The sequence below is a fragment of the Muntiacus reevesi genome, chromosome 1 (genome assembly GCF_963930625.1).
Source record: "Muntiacus reevesi chromosome 1, mMunRee1.1, whole genome shotgun sequence".
Classification (NCBI taxonomy): Eukaryota; Metazoa; Chordata; class Mammalia; order Artiodactyla; family Cervidae; genus Muntiacus; species Muntiacus reevesi.
Genome location: NC_089249.1, coordinates 175,840,195 through 175,853,233, shown reverse-complemented (window position 1 = coordinate 175,853,233; position 13,039 = coordinate 175,840,195). Strand labels below are relative to the sequence as shown.

The 13,039-nt window shown below is 55.8% G+C and overlaps 1 protein-coding gene across 1 annotated transcript in view; it reads left to right on the top strand.

Annotated features, from left to right (window-relative positions):
* PER2 (period circadian regulator 2) overlaps positions 1-9,122 on the top strand; it is a 39,086-nt gene extending 29,964 nt beyond the window's left edge. The window contains exons 19-23 of the mRNA XM_065917169.1: positions 414-1,228; positions 2,305-2,491; positions 3,276-3,468; positions 4,475-4,625; positions 6,888-9,122. Coding sequence (XP_065773241.1) covers positions 414-1,228; positions 2,305-2,491; positions 3,276-3,468; positions 4,475-4,625; positions 6,888-7,079 — 1,538 coding nt within the window. The 3' untranslated portion in view covers positions 7,080-9,122. The remainder of the gene's footprint in view (positions 1-413; positions 1,229-2,304; positions 2,492-3,275; positions 3,469-4,474; positions 4,626-6,887) is intronic.
* Positions 9,123-13,039: the final 3,917 nt, after the last annotated feature.

The window sequence follows — 13,039 nt, the reverse complement described above, 5'->3', positions numbered from 1 at the left end:
CATGATGTACTCTGCATATAAGTTAAATAAGCAGGGTGACAATATACAGCCTTGACCTACTCCTTTCCCGATTTGGAACCAATCCATTGTTCCATATCCAGTTCCAGCTGTTGTTTCTTGACCTGCATACAGGTTTCTCAGGAGGCAGGTAAGGCGGTTTGGTATTTCCAACTCTAAGAATTTTCCACAGTTTGTTGTGATCCACACAGTCAAAGGCTTTAGTATACTTAGTGAAACGGATGTTTTTCGGGAATTTCCTTGCCTTCTCTATGATCCAGCGAATGTTGGCAATTTGATCTCTGGTTCCTCTGCCTTTTCTAAACCCAGCTTTTATATTTGGAAATTCTTGGTTCACGTACTGCTGAAGCTTAGCTTTAAGGATTTTAACTCTCATTGTGTTCCTATTATTTTAGCTGCTCCTGGACTAAGAAATACCTCTGGAGTAGACTCCTCTTGGAAAAAAACCGGGAAGAACCGAAAACTGAAGTCCAAACGTGTCAAGCCTCGCGAGTCCTCGGGCAGCACCGGGTCTGGGGGGCCGGCGCCCCAGCGCCTCCCACTGGTGGGCCTGAACACCACAGCCTGGTCCCTATCGGACACGTCACAGTCCAGCTGCCCAGCGATGCCCTTCCCTGTCCCAGTGCCAGCCTACTCCCTGCCCTTGTTTCCAGCCCCGGGAATAGTGACCGCACCAGGGACCGTGACCACAGGGTCCGGGGTTGCCCACACCGACCTCGCAGTGTCCGTGGATGCCCAGCAGGCGCTCAGGGTCCATCCCCCGCCGTTCACCAGCCCCTTGGCCCCGGTCATGGCGTTGGTCTTACCCGGCTACTCCTTCTCCCCGGTGACCCCAGCCTTGCCTCCAGCCTTCTTCCCCAGCCAGCCGAACTTTGCATCTGAGATGCCTCCTGCCTCACAGCCCGAGTTCTTCCCCGATCGGACCTCAGCCCCCAAACAGCCGTGCCCATGTGCCCCAGTGGAGCAAGGGCCGCCCATGTCGCGCGTGGCCACCCCAGGCACCCCGCCCCCCTCCGCTGGGCCCCCAGACAGGACCTCCCCGCTGCTCTTCCAGTCCCGTGGAAGCTCACCGCTGCAGCTCAACCTCATGCAGCTGGAGGAGGCCCCTGAGGGCACCGCAGTGGCCACAGGGGCCATGGGGACTGTGGGTGCAGGTGCCAACTGCAAACCTGGCTCGTCCTGGGACTGGCAGCCCAAGTCACCCCCAACCGTAAGCACCTCCTAATGCCCTTTGTCTAAAGCAGGTGGCGAATTCGGGTACCGGGGCAGGCCATGCACACCCTCATGCCCGACGTGGGTGGCCCCCACCCCACAGTTCTGCCAAATCGCTTTAGTCTGGATGCAGATCCGCGTGCCAGACATGAGCATGTTCCCAAGGCTCCGTCACAGTAGACCTGTGACCTTAACTGTCCTGGGACCTGAAGAGAGAGACATGGCCAGCAGATGCAGTGTCCAGACGGCCACGGGGACTTCATCACGCATTGTCAGGGGCCTCCGGGTGTTAGGTGGACTCTTGGAGGATGGAGCCGTCAGGTTAAACACCAGAGCAGAGGCTCCTCGGAGCGGGGCTGGAAGCAGAGGGGCCCTGGTGAGGCCCAGAGCCGGGGGAGAGCTGGAAACTGCTGCTCTCAATCCCTGCCCTCCCAGGGTGAGGACACGGGCACGTTTGCTTACTTGGTTCATGATACGGCAGTGTGATTTCCAGCTAACGCATCTGTGTTCTGAGAGCCAAGGCAGTGCTGTCCATGAGCCGTCCCCCCACACCTGGCCTGTGTCCAAGGCAGGGCCACCCGGGTTCCCGCTTCCCGCCTGTGTCCATGATGGGGCCACGTACCCCCCCACCTGTGCTCCGGGAGAGGAGGTGGGGACAGGGACCCCCAGCACCTCTGCTGCCCGCCTCGCCTGCAGACTGGGCGCTCCCAGACCAGGCCCCTGGTGCCCAAGGCTGCCCCTGCCGTAGGGTGCAGAGCCCTGCCGCTCTGAGGGCGCCTCTGAGTGCTGTTGAGGCATGGTCCTGCTCCCGTGTGCACTCGGTGGAGAAATAAGCATAAAGCTTGGATCCCTGCCAGGGCTCTGGGAGCCACCGTCTCTCGAGGGACTCTCCCCAAATGGAATCTAATCAAACGTCCTCCTTTCCGCCTCCGAGAACCGGGCTGGGTCCCAGGAACCCCAGGGTCTGTGCACACGGCCCACAGAGAAAGGGCCAGCGCCCAAGGAGCCTCCGTCCCCTCGCCCAGCCCCACTCTGTGTGGAGACCTGACTGGGTGTCCCCCCTGTCCCCCCAAGCGCGAGGAGCCAGCGGACGCCCCGAACAGCGACGCACTCTCCTCGTCCAGCGGCTTGCTGCGCCTCCTGCTGCACGGGGACCTCTGCTCGGCCACGGGCTCCGCGCTGTCTGGGAGCCAGGCCTCCGCCACCTCCTGCTCCCTGGCCTCCGGCTCCCTGGGCTGTGATGCATCCAGAAGTGGGCCAGGTACATGGGGGGCACCGTGAGCCCTGAGTGGGGTGGGGGGCGCAGTTGATGTATGTTTGGAAGACCCCCACGTGAGGCACCTGGGTATCCTTGGCTCTCTGCACCTGAGGGCACCAGTCACCCCCAGAGCCTTAGGCTGCTGCTTGCAGGGCCCAGCATCTGGGTCCTGATCGTGCGGCTTCCGGCTGCACCCCAAGCGGCTCCTCGGAGCCTCACACAGGCCACAGGGCTCCTCCTCCTGCCCCATGGCCAGGCCCGGTTCCCGCTGTCACCTGTCACTCTCCGTGTCGGTGGGCAGGGCAGACTCTGCACCCTCGTCCCTGGCTGGACCGTCCCTGGGGCTCCCCGCATCTGCTGGGAGGGCAGGTGGTGGAGCGCCGTCCCGAGTGACTCCCCTGGCTGGCCCTGGCGTGTGGCCTCAGGCGGTACCGGCCAGGATGGTGCAGTGTGGCTCGGAGCTGCCCTGCGGGAGCAGCACACACATCCCCAGGCTATAAGCGCCCCACTTCGCTCACCTGGGCGGACCCCCCACCCTGGGAGGCTAGGGAGGGGAGAGCACGGCCTCCTCGGTGGGGCCCCGCCTGGACTCCACGACTACGCCAGCAGAGTCACCTCTGTGGTTCCCGCTGATGACTGGTCTTTAAGTGACTTTTAAATTATCATCCAGACAATTGGACCATTGGAAGAAGAGAAGGGACAATCCCCCGACACATGCAGTAGCTGCCTTCCCCTTATGGGGCCGACTTAGGTTCGAGGTCGTGACCTGCGGCACTCTGTTTTAAAGGCAGCAGCGACACGAGTCACACCAGCAGGTATTTCGGAAGCATCGACTCTTCAGAGAATAACCACGGAGCAGCAGTGAAGGCGGAGGTGGACGGGACTGAGCACCTCCTCAAGTACGTCCTCCAAGACCCCGTCTGGCTGCTGATGGCGGACACGGACGACAGCGTTAGGATGACCTACCAGATGCCTGCACGGTAACCGCTCGCCCCTGCTGGGACGGTGCAGAGCTGGGCTCGGGATCACCCCGACAGCGAGGCCAGAGGACTTCCCCAATGCCTTATCTCAGATGGAGCAGAGGGCACCGCTAGAAGGGGCCCCTCTGGGTGGATGGCCGGCCGCAAGCAGCCCTGCGGAGGCTCTGCTTCTGGGCTGGGGACCCTCCAGGCTGTCACTTGCCGCGCACGAAGCATTTGTGCCAATGTCGTCTCTTTTGCTCTGTTGCAAGTAACCCTGTGTGATCAGTGGTGTGTGTGTCTGTCTGTCTGTCTCGGAGATGGCAGAAACCAAGAATTGAGGTGGGTGACCGTCCCAGGCCACCAGCTGCTCTTTAGGGAGCCTGGTCTGTGCCTCAGTTCTGACCAGTCCAAGGAACCTGGAACCTGTCAGGTGCGGTGCCCCCTCGGTGGGGGTGATTAACCCCAAGGCTCAGAACAGCCAGGGCTCTGGGCCAGGTCAGCCCGGGGCTCCGTCTCCAGGGTCGCTGCGAGGCAGGCCAGGGCAGCAGGTGGCAGGAGGGCTTGTCTACTCTCCACCTCGCTGTTGATCACCACCTTGCTGGTGAGAAGCTCCCAGGTGCAGAAACAAGTGTCTGCAGGTACCCGGCTCCCATGGCTGATCTAAACTAAAATTAAAACCAGAACTTGGTGTATCACTTTCATAGAAAAGCTACAGCTCATTTACTAGATTGTTACCTGAAATAGGGTAATTTATTTTAAGTGGAAAGGAAAGTTAAACAAAATCATCTAAAATTCCCTGGGGTCCAGTGGTGAAGACTAAGACTCCTTCTACTGCAGGGGCCTGTCCCTGGTCAGGGAAGATCCTCTATGCTGAGGAGTGTGGCAAAAAAAAAAAAAAAAATACATTAAAATAAAATTATGTGAATAATACTAGAAGTGTTGGTAGAAAATGAGCATATACTTTAAAAAAAAGTTAACCCTTGAGGCATTCTAAAGCTTCCCTGTTTCTCTATATTTCATGAAGAAACTTAGAGACGGTCCTACAGGAGGACAGGGAGAAGCTGAAGGCGCTGCAGAGGTTCCAGCCCAGGTTCACGGATGGGCAGAAGCAGGAACTGCAGGACATCCACCCGTGGATGCGGTCAGGTGGCCTGCCCACGGCCATCGACGTGGAGGTAAGCTCTGGGACACAGCGGTTCCTGACATGGTGTTAAAAGGCGCTGTGATGAGAATGCCTGGCACTATCTCTGCACCTGTTCTGTACATTTAAAACTCTGAAGATTAAATAAGAGCATTAAAAGAAAAAAGAAACCGCAACACTGTTAGATGTCCTTCAGAGAACTTCCTTCCAGTGGCTTTTCAACACTGTTTCCAAAAAGGTCTCTGAAATGTCTAATCTCAGTCACGTGCTGAAATTTGAAAATTTTTCAGTTGTTGTGACAATTAAAGCACAGACCTACTTCTTCTGTCCTAAACCCTCCACATCTGTGTAGACCGTAAGAAGCAGGGGACAGCAAACCTTCCTTACACTCTTATAAGCGGCTGCCCCCCGCGCTCTCTGTTCCTTCTCGAGGGTGTCTCTGTGCGTCATCTGCCCCCACCCCCGGCTCACTTCCCCGGTGTGGACACAGCCAGGCTCCAGGGCGCCCCGGCCTTCTCTGTGCACACCGCCCTGGCACGGTGAGCTCCCGCCTCCGCGCGGGAAGCGGCATCTACGCGCGAGCCCCGCCAGCGTCCACCTCTGGGGAACTTCCTGGGTTTCCCCGGAGATGACCTCCCCAGCCACTCTCTTCCCGCCCACTCCAGGGCAACTCTGCGCCACCCCACTTGCTCACACCTCGGGCCCCGACTCCCCTCCTCTCTTACCCCCATCTAGTCCACCGGCAGGTCACGCTGGCCTGACCTTCCAGGGGGGTGGAAAGCAGCCGCTTCCCATCGCCTCCAGCGTCACCACCCTAACACAGCCATATAACTGTGCCGCCCCCTCCCCGCAGCGCCCGTCCCCCACGTTCCCTCCTCTCTGGCGGTTCTCTGAAGACCAGCACGCGGCTCCTGCCCCGGGGCCTTTGTGGCTGCCCTGCCCTCTCCTGGGCATCCCCTCCTCACACAGACACAGGCTCACTCTGGCTCCTGGGCTTCCCCACACACAGTTGTGCTATTGACCTGCCATCGCTGTGTGTGTATGTCGCTCAGTCATGTCCGACTCCTCTGTGACCCCAGGGACTGTAGCCCACCAGGGCGCTGTCCGTGGAATTCTCCAGGCAAGAGTATTGGAGTGGGGAGCCATGCCCTTCTCCAGGGGATCCTCCCAACCCCAGAACCGAACCTGGGTCTCCTGCATTGCAGGCAGTTTCTTTACCAGCTGAGGGACCAGGAAAGCCCCAGTTGATCTACTGCTGCATGGCAAATAACCCCCAAGCTTAGTAGCTTAGAATAAGAACCGTTTATTCTCCCCACTGTTTCTCTGGGTTGGAATTTAAGAGCAGCTCAGCTGGGTAGTTCTGGCTCAGGCCCTCTCCTGAGGGTGAAGGCAAGGTAACGGCTAGGCTCCCACCTCCAGAGGCAGGACCAGAGCTGGGGATCTGCTTCCGAGGGGGGTCCCTCCCGCAGTGCTCGTGGGGGCTGGCCGTTGGCAGGAGGGCTCTGCTCCTTGCCACGTGGGTCTGACCACAGCGCTGCGTATGTGTCCTCAGGACAAGATCCCGGCCTCCCTCGAGGGCACAGGGCCGGGATGCTGGGGGCCTGTGACAACCTCCGTCACCTGCGCTTTGTTAGAGTCACATCACTGAGTCCAGGCCTCCACCTTTGGAGGAAGGAATGTCAAAAACTTCGTGGGCATATTTTAAAGCCACTACAGTCGCTCTTGGTGGCCTTTTCTGAACATCCACTGTAAAATGAGAGTCCTCACGTGCCTCGTTCCACGTCAGCCCAACACCTCCCGTCTTAAAACACCTCGGAGCACCTCTCCTCTGGCTACTAGGAGATCTCCTCCAATGGGACACGGGTTTTCCTCTCTGTTCACTGCCGAATCCCGGTTCTTAGAACGAGCCTGGAACACTACAGATGCTTAACAGATAGGTGTTCAACAGGGGGAGGAACAAATAAGCTGGTAGCTTCTTGGTGTCCCATTTTACAGATTAGAACACTGAGGTCAGAGAAGGTAGGTAGCACTCCAGGTCATGCAGGCAGAAGGAGGAGGTGCTGGGACCGGGGCCTCTGATTGATGCCCCCCACCTCACAAGCCCCCTCTCAGATGAGGCTCCCAGGGGACTGGGAGGGCCCCTCGGGAAGAAGCAAGCAGGGATCCCACAGCCTAGTGGCACCTCCTCGCCTGCCAGCAGCCTCAGGCCGACACCTGGTCACCTGAGCTTCGTTCAGACTGAACTGTTTGTACCAAAGATCTCATTTTCGTTACTGACTTACATTTTTCTTTTAAGGGATGTGTTTACTGTGAAAACGAGGGAGAAGACAGCCTTTGTGTGGCATATGAGGAAGACACCCCTACGCCGGGGCTCAGTGAAATGACAGACACCAAAGGAGAGGAGAGTGGGCCCTCCCAAGTCCCAGAAACGAAAGGCAGACGCAGCCCCCCTCCCCAGGGTGACAGTGCCGCCAGTGATGTCCGCTAGGTGGTTCTCTGAGGAGGGGAAGGGTCTCGCGTGTGTCTCCAGTGACATGGATGGATATACTTTCGTGGTTTTTTTTGTTTTAGAAAAAACCCATAGTTTTCTGAAGGGGTGATTTAAAACCATGGAATGTAGGAGACGTTTGGGAAGAAATGCTATTTTATATTTATGAATAAAACACAGATATAGGGTGTTAGGGGGCAGGGGAACGAGACCTTCATTATTTAACTCGAGAAAGACTGCCTGCCTCTTTGTGTCAGGAAGTGGCTGAGCGCCCCCAGGAGTCCCCGGACAGGCCGGCCCGGGCCTGCTGGCTCCGTGGGCTATCCCGAGGCGTGGCCCAGGCTGCGACCACCAGCCCAAGGGTCGCGGGGGCTCCGCGCTGAGGAGCAGCAGTCCAGGGCTTGCCCAGCGTTTGTGTTTGTGTTTGGATCAGATCAAATTCTGTCCTCTCCGGGGGCGGCTTTCTCTCTAAATTATTTAGTCAGACTAGATGGTTTTTAAACCTACCAAGTGGAGATCACAGCCTATGCTTATTTCATTTCAAAAACCTCCTTTTCAAAACATTTCACATTAAATGATGTGTAGTTTGGCAAACCCTGCCACTTCAGCTTCCAGTGCAATTGCAGCAAACGTTTCATCTGACAAGAGTGTACGTCCAGGGCGAATAAAGTTGAACTGCTTGCCCCAGATGAAAGAAGCTGACAGGTTCCTGTGACCACGTCCATCACGGAAATTACACGTCCTCAGAAACACGACACAGACCCCTCTGGGTGTGGCTGCATCATCCGTGCATCCTTTTCAGACCAGGATGGCCAGCGTGTCAGGGAAAACGTGCTGCTGGTCGTTCCCTTCTTGGGACTTGGCCCTCCTAGCCCGGCCGTGACCGCCACGTTTGGGACTCAGCGCGCGTTGGTCCTTTGTTGGCGCTCCCCGGGCGTCAGCTCTGGGCCAGCGGTGCCAGCGCCTCCTCCTGGCTGAGCTGGGCCCCGAGTCTGTGTTCCAGGGTGGCCCTGCACCCTTCTTGTGAGCCCTGACTCACTGATGCCGCTTCCGGTCTCTGGCGTGATGTCCACTAGTGTCGCTGGCACTTTCCAGTGAATAGGACGCCTGGGGAAGAGTGAGACCAGACTGCTCACCTTTTTGCAAAACCTCATATCGCATCGTATATCCCAAAGATAGCTTAGAAAAAAATGTTATACTGGTCCCTGGAGTGAATGAGAAGCTGCCAGTGATGAAACAGTTGACTTACAGTTGCACTGAGTCTGTAGCACCTTCAGAGAAAGCAGCTTCCCCTGCCCCCCATCCTTTGATGGAGAAGCAGCTACTAGAATAGGTGAAGCTTCTTTGTAATCCAGTTGGTTTTCATAGTAAAATCATTTTATGCCTGAATATCAATCTTACTTTTCATAAATGCAAAAAGTTTAATTATTTTTTTAAATGTAAAAGCAACATCATCTTCAGATCCCCAAGGCAAGGTGTAGTGTGTGAGTTTGTGTGGAGATCAGATGCTACAAACAGCTTCTTGCCTCTGAGTTAGATCATCAAGGGCCAGTCGAGATTGCATTGACTTTAGCTGAACTGCCAAAAGGTTCTCTCCTGTTATGAATGTTTACCATCAGCGTTATCTTACTATTTCTGTCTGTCCGCTGATTGTTAAGTGCCGCGTAGCTTCGCTATGTGCTGAGAAGTGGGCAGTAGGAGCATCTTGTGAAATTGTTTACGTGGCGCCAACATGCATCCGGTCTTGTTTCCTTTAGTGTGTGTGCTTACATGGGTGTTATCAAGACTTCTTGTCAATTTTAAACTGAGCCTTCTTTTTAATATATTCCTGAAAAGATATGTAAATAAGCTCTCAGAGTCTGTTAACAACACGTCAAGCCTTGCCGGACAAGTGGTTTGTTTATGCGCAAGCCAGAATTTCTTCACCCAGTGCAATATGCTTGTTGGACTGCTTGTGTCTTTTTATGACTTTTTTGCCTTTTAGAAAATTGGTAAATAAAGCAAGTATATTTTTATTTTGTATATTTTTAATATAGCACAGAGAAATAGGAGCCTGAGTTCTGTCCGTTTATTTATTTTCTGCACGGTGTGTGAGATCTTTACTTAGTTCCTGGCCCAGGGATCAAACCTGTGCCTCCTGCAATGGAAGCACAGATTCTCAACCACTGGATCACCAGGGAAGTCCCTATTTTTATTTCTGTATTTTTAATGTAGCACAGAGGAATAGGAACCTGAATGGAGACAAAGATTATCAAGTGATTTTTCTAAGACAAACTCTAGAAATTCTGCTTTAGGAACTATTCTGTCTCCAAGGCACCCCTCACCTCTTCCCACGCACAATGTGCCTCTTGCTGACCCCTTCCTGTGTGCGTGTGCGTGTGTGTGTGACATGCAGCCCCCATCGCAGTGAACTCTCTGTAGTGTAGAGTTAGTCACTCAGTTGTGTCTGACTCTTTGCAACCCCATGGACTGTAGCCCGCCAGGCATCTCTGTCCATGGGATTCTCCAGGCAAGGATCCTGGGCCATGCCCTCCTCCAGGGGATCTTCCCGACTCAGGGCTCAAACCTGGGTCTCCTGTGCTGCAGGCGGATTCTTTGCCGCCTGAGCTATAGGGGACTCCCTGCTGTAGATCTAATCCTGGAGTCCAGCCCCTCTGGTTTCTCACTCAGATGGGGAGTAGGGCCACTCAGCTCAGCCTCTGGTGTTCACATCCGCTCTGCAGTGAGCCTGGGCACCTGCTCCTCTCTCTCCCTGCCGACTCTGGGTCATCTCTCCCACCGGGGCTGGCTGCCTGTGCGCTGGCCCAGGGCTGAAGGCAGCGAGATCAGAAGGATCTGAGGCCAGAAGGGCCTCGTGTCTCCACCACAGGCAGCATGGCAGTCTCCTCGTACCCCACCCCACCCCCGTGCCTCCTCCCACTGCAGCGAGCCCTTGCAGGGCCTGATCAAAACAGCGGGGGCTGCTTCTCCCTTCCAAACACTTCTTCATACCAGACGGCATCGTGGGTCCCAGACCTGGTGCCCGGCCTTCCCGGAGCTCCCTCAGCAGGAGGAGGAAGGCTTGACTCTCGCCTCCCGTCCTGGCCACCTGGATCCAGGTGGTGATTGGGGGTGGGGAGGCTAAGTCCTCCCAGTGGACCTAGAGGCCTTTGCAGACCTCCTCAGTGGCCAGATGTGGAGATCTGTCTGCTTCACTGAAATTCTGAGAGACTTCAGGGTGTTTAGCTGGATTTTTATCTACCGTTTAACCCCAAGGGCACCCCTCCCCTTTATTTCCAAACCAAAAGGAGCTTCTCCAAGCCGCTGGGCTGATTGCCCGCCAGGGGCCTGGACGTTCATAGGCTGGCCACTGCCTTTGTTCCCTGGGGATTTTATGGCTTGCCACCCCTACCGCTAACTGGTCCCCCTGTGGCCACTGCTGCCCTGCCCAGCCTCTGTTGGGCTCTGTCTTTGGATATGGGGATCAAAGAGCCCAAATGCTCAGGAAGCCTGTGCTCAGGCAACCTTTGAAGGTGGGATCAGTCTAAGCGACAAATGGCAGGAAGCGGGTCTGCTAGCGGAGGCCACGTAGGGAAAGAGAAAGGGCGAGGTGGTCCTGAGACGGAGCAACTGGATTTCTGGGAGGAAGAGGCCAGGCCTGCCAGCCAGTGGGCCCATTAAAGGAAACTGAGGCTGGCTTCAAAGATGAGGCCTTGGGCAACTTCCGGTCTAGGCAAGGAGGATTTTGCTGACACACCCTACTCTATGATTTAGTCACTCAGTTGTGGCCAGCTCTTTGTGACCCCATGGACTATAGCCTGTCATGCTCCTCTCTTCAGGGGGATTCTCCAGGCAAGAATACTGGAGTGGGTTGCCATTTCCTTCTCCAACCCTACTCTATCCTTGTGCTTTTTGTCCCAAGGCTACTTAGACTGAGGCATGTCCCAGCACTGAGTTCTCCTTCCTTCACATCTAGACAGCATTCCTCAAAGCCCCCCTAACCCCATGTAAGATCAGGCTTTGGAGATCCTTAGCCCTTGCTCAGCCATCTTCTTCTGGCAACTGTCACCTGTCCTTTTGTTTTCACAAAGTTAGCTCTATACCCTACAACCACCATTAAGCCTTTCTTATAGATTGACTCTAGAGTCAGACATGACTTAGTAAATTTCACTCACTCATAGATTGACTCTAAATCTTGAAATGCTATGAGCTGTATTATCTTGTTGTGACTGTGAAAGAATTGGCTACTGGGCCAAGTAAGTACTAAGGTTACATTTCTCTCCTTGGGCAGCTTTTTGTTTTTCCCGGAGTTCCAAGTTGCCTTTGATTTCTCGTTTGCACCGTTGGCCTTTATCACTCTTCCTGCACTTCCAGTTCCCCATCGAATCTGGCAAAGACTAGTAGTCTTTTTCCAGAGGCCCTCCCTAGAGCCCCGATCATCCTGTTCCAATATAAAGTGCCTATCCTGGAGAGCACTCTAAAATACTCATTTGATCTTATTCAACAATACAATCAATAATGGGAGAGGTAAGAGTCAAGAGTAAGATATATCCCCAAGTTGGTTTTTCCATATCTGAGTTCCTTGAAGTAGGACAAACTTAACTGTGATTCCTTGGTGTGGGGGTGGGGTCTTGCTCCCTAAATGGTGAAGAAAAGTGGAGTTCCAGGCCAGCTATGGGCTCTCTCAAAGGGTTCCACTACTCAAGCCCCTTCCACACTCTGTCCGGCCCTCCACTAGGAGGGGGAAGGGCAGTCAAGCTTCTGATCAGGCAGGGGAGGATGGGAGAACAAGAACTAAGCTTTCTCCCCCATGGCTTATGAGGGAGACCGGGAAACACACAGGGTGTCTGAAGGAGAGGAGTAGGTTTCTACCTGGGTGAGCAATGCAGGGCTGGGGGTGGGTCAGAAGAGCAGAGAGACAGCCAAGTGAGGATCAGCAGAAGGGGTTCCCAGGGAATCCCCGAGTCCCAGAATCCCTACCCACCCAGGGCTCACAGAGGTGCACTGGTCTTGCTTGTGCTTAGTCGCTCAGGCGTGTCCAGCTCCTTGTGATCCCACGGACTGTAGCCCACCAGGCTCCTCTGTCCATGGAATTCTCCAGGCAAGAGTACTGAAGCGGGTTGCCATTCCCTTCCCCAGGGGATCTTCCCAACCCAGGGATCGAACCCGAGTCTCCTGTGTCTCCTGCATTGGCAGGAGGGTTCTTTACCTGCCGAGCCACCTTTGAGAACCATCAGATCTCTCAAAAGCTTGTCCTATTGTGGAGATCCCTCTGGCAGAGAACCTGAAGTGAAGTAGACACCGGAAGGGCTGCCAGAGCCATCTTCGGATCATGGGGGGCCCTGGTGGGCGTCTGCAGCCCAGTCCTGCCACCCAGCCCCCCTGCCGTCCCTGGATGTTTCTTTCCCCTGCTCCCTCCAGCTAGGCTCGGGACACTCATCTTCCCTCCCCACCCAGGGCTTCTGCTTCGCCAGTCTTTGTGCTGGGGGTTGTGACAGGGTCCTGGTCAGGGTACCCCTGGTCAAGGATGCTTATAACCTGGAGGGGCACAGAACCAGCAGATCCTACAAGGGCGCAGGTCCTCCCACCGGGAGGATGGAAACCTGAACAGTGGGGAAGGGGCCCTTTAAGAGAAATCCCAGGCGCTCCAGGTGTAAGGCTCTCTGTGTGCCAGGTACAATTCCTGGCTGCCTGAAGGCTAATTGGCATCCCGGCTTTGCCAGGAGAGGGCGTGGACCTGGGCCTTCCGCGCTGGGGCCAGGCTGGGGGTCCCCAGGGTGTCGCCCCACCGCCCACGCACCCCACCCTCAAAGAGGTCGGGCTGGCAGATGGGCGGCCGGACCTGGGGGTGGCGGTCGTCTGGCGACACAGGCGCACCCACCCCCGCGCCCGCCCTGGTGACAAAGCAGCCCGAGACAAAGGCGCGGCCAACACCTGTCGCTCTTGGCTGGGCTGCCGCTTTTCTCTGCCGAAGCGTCTGC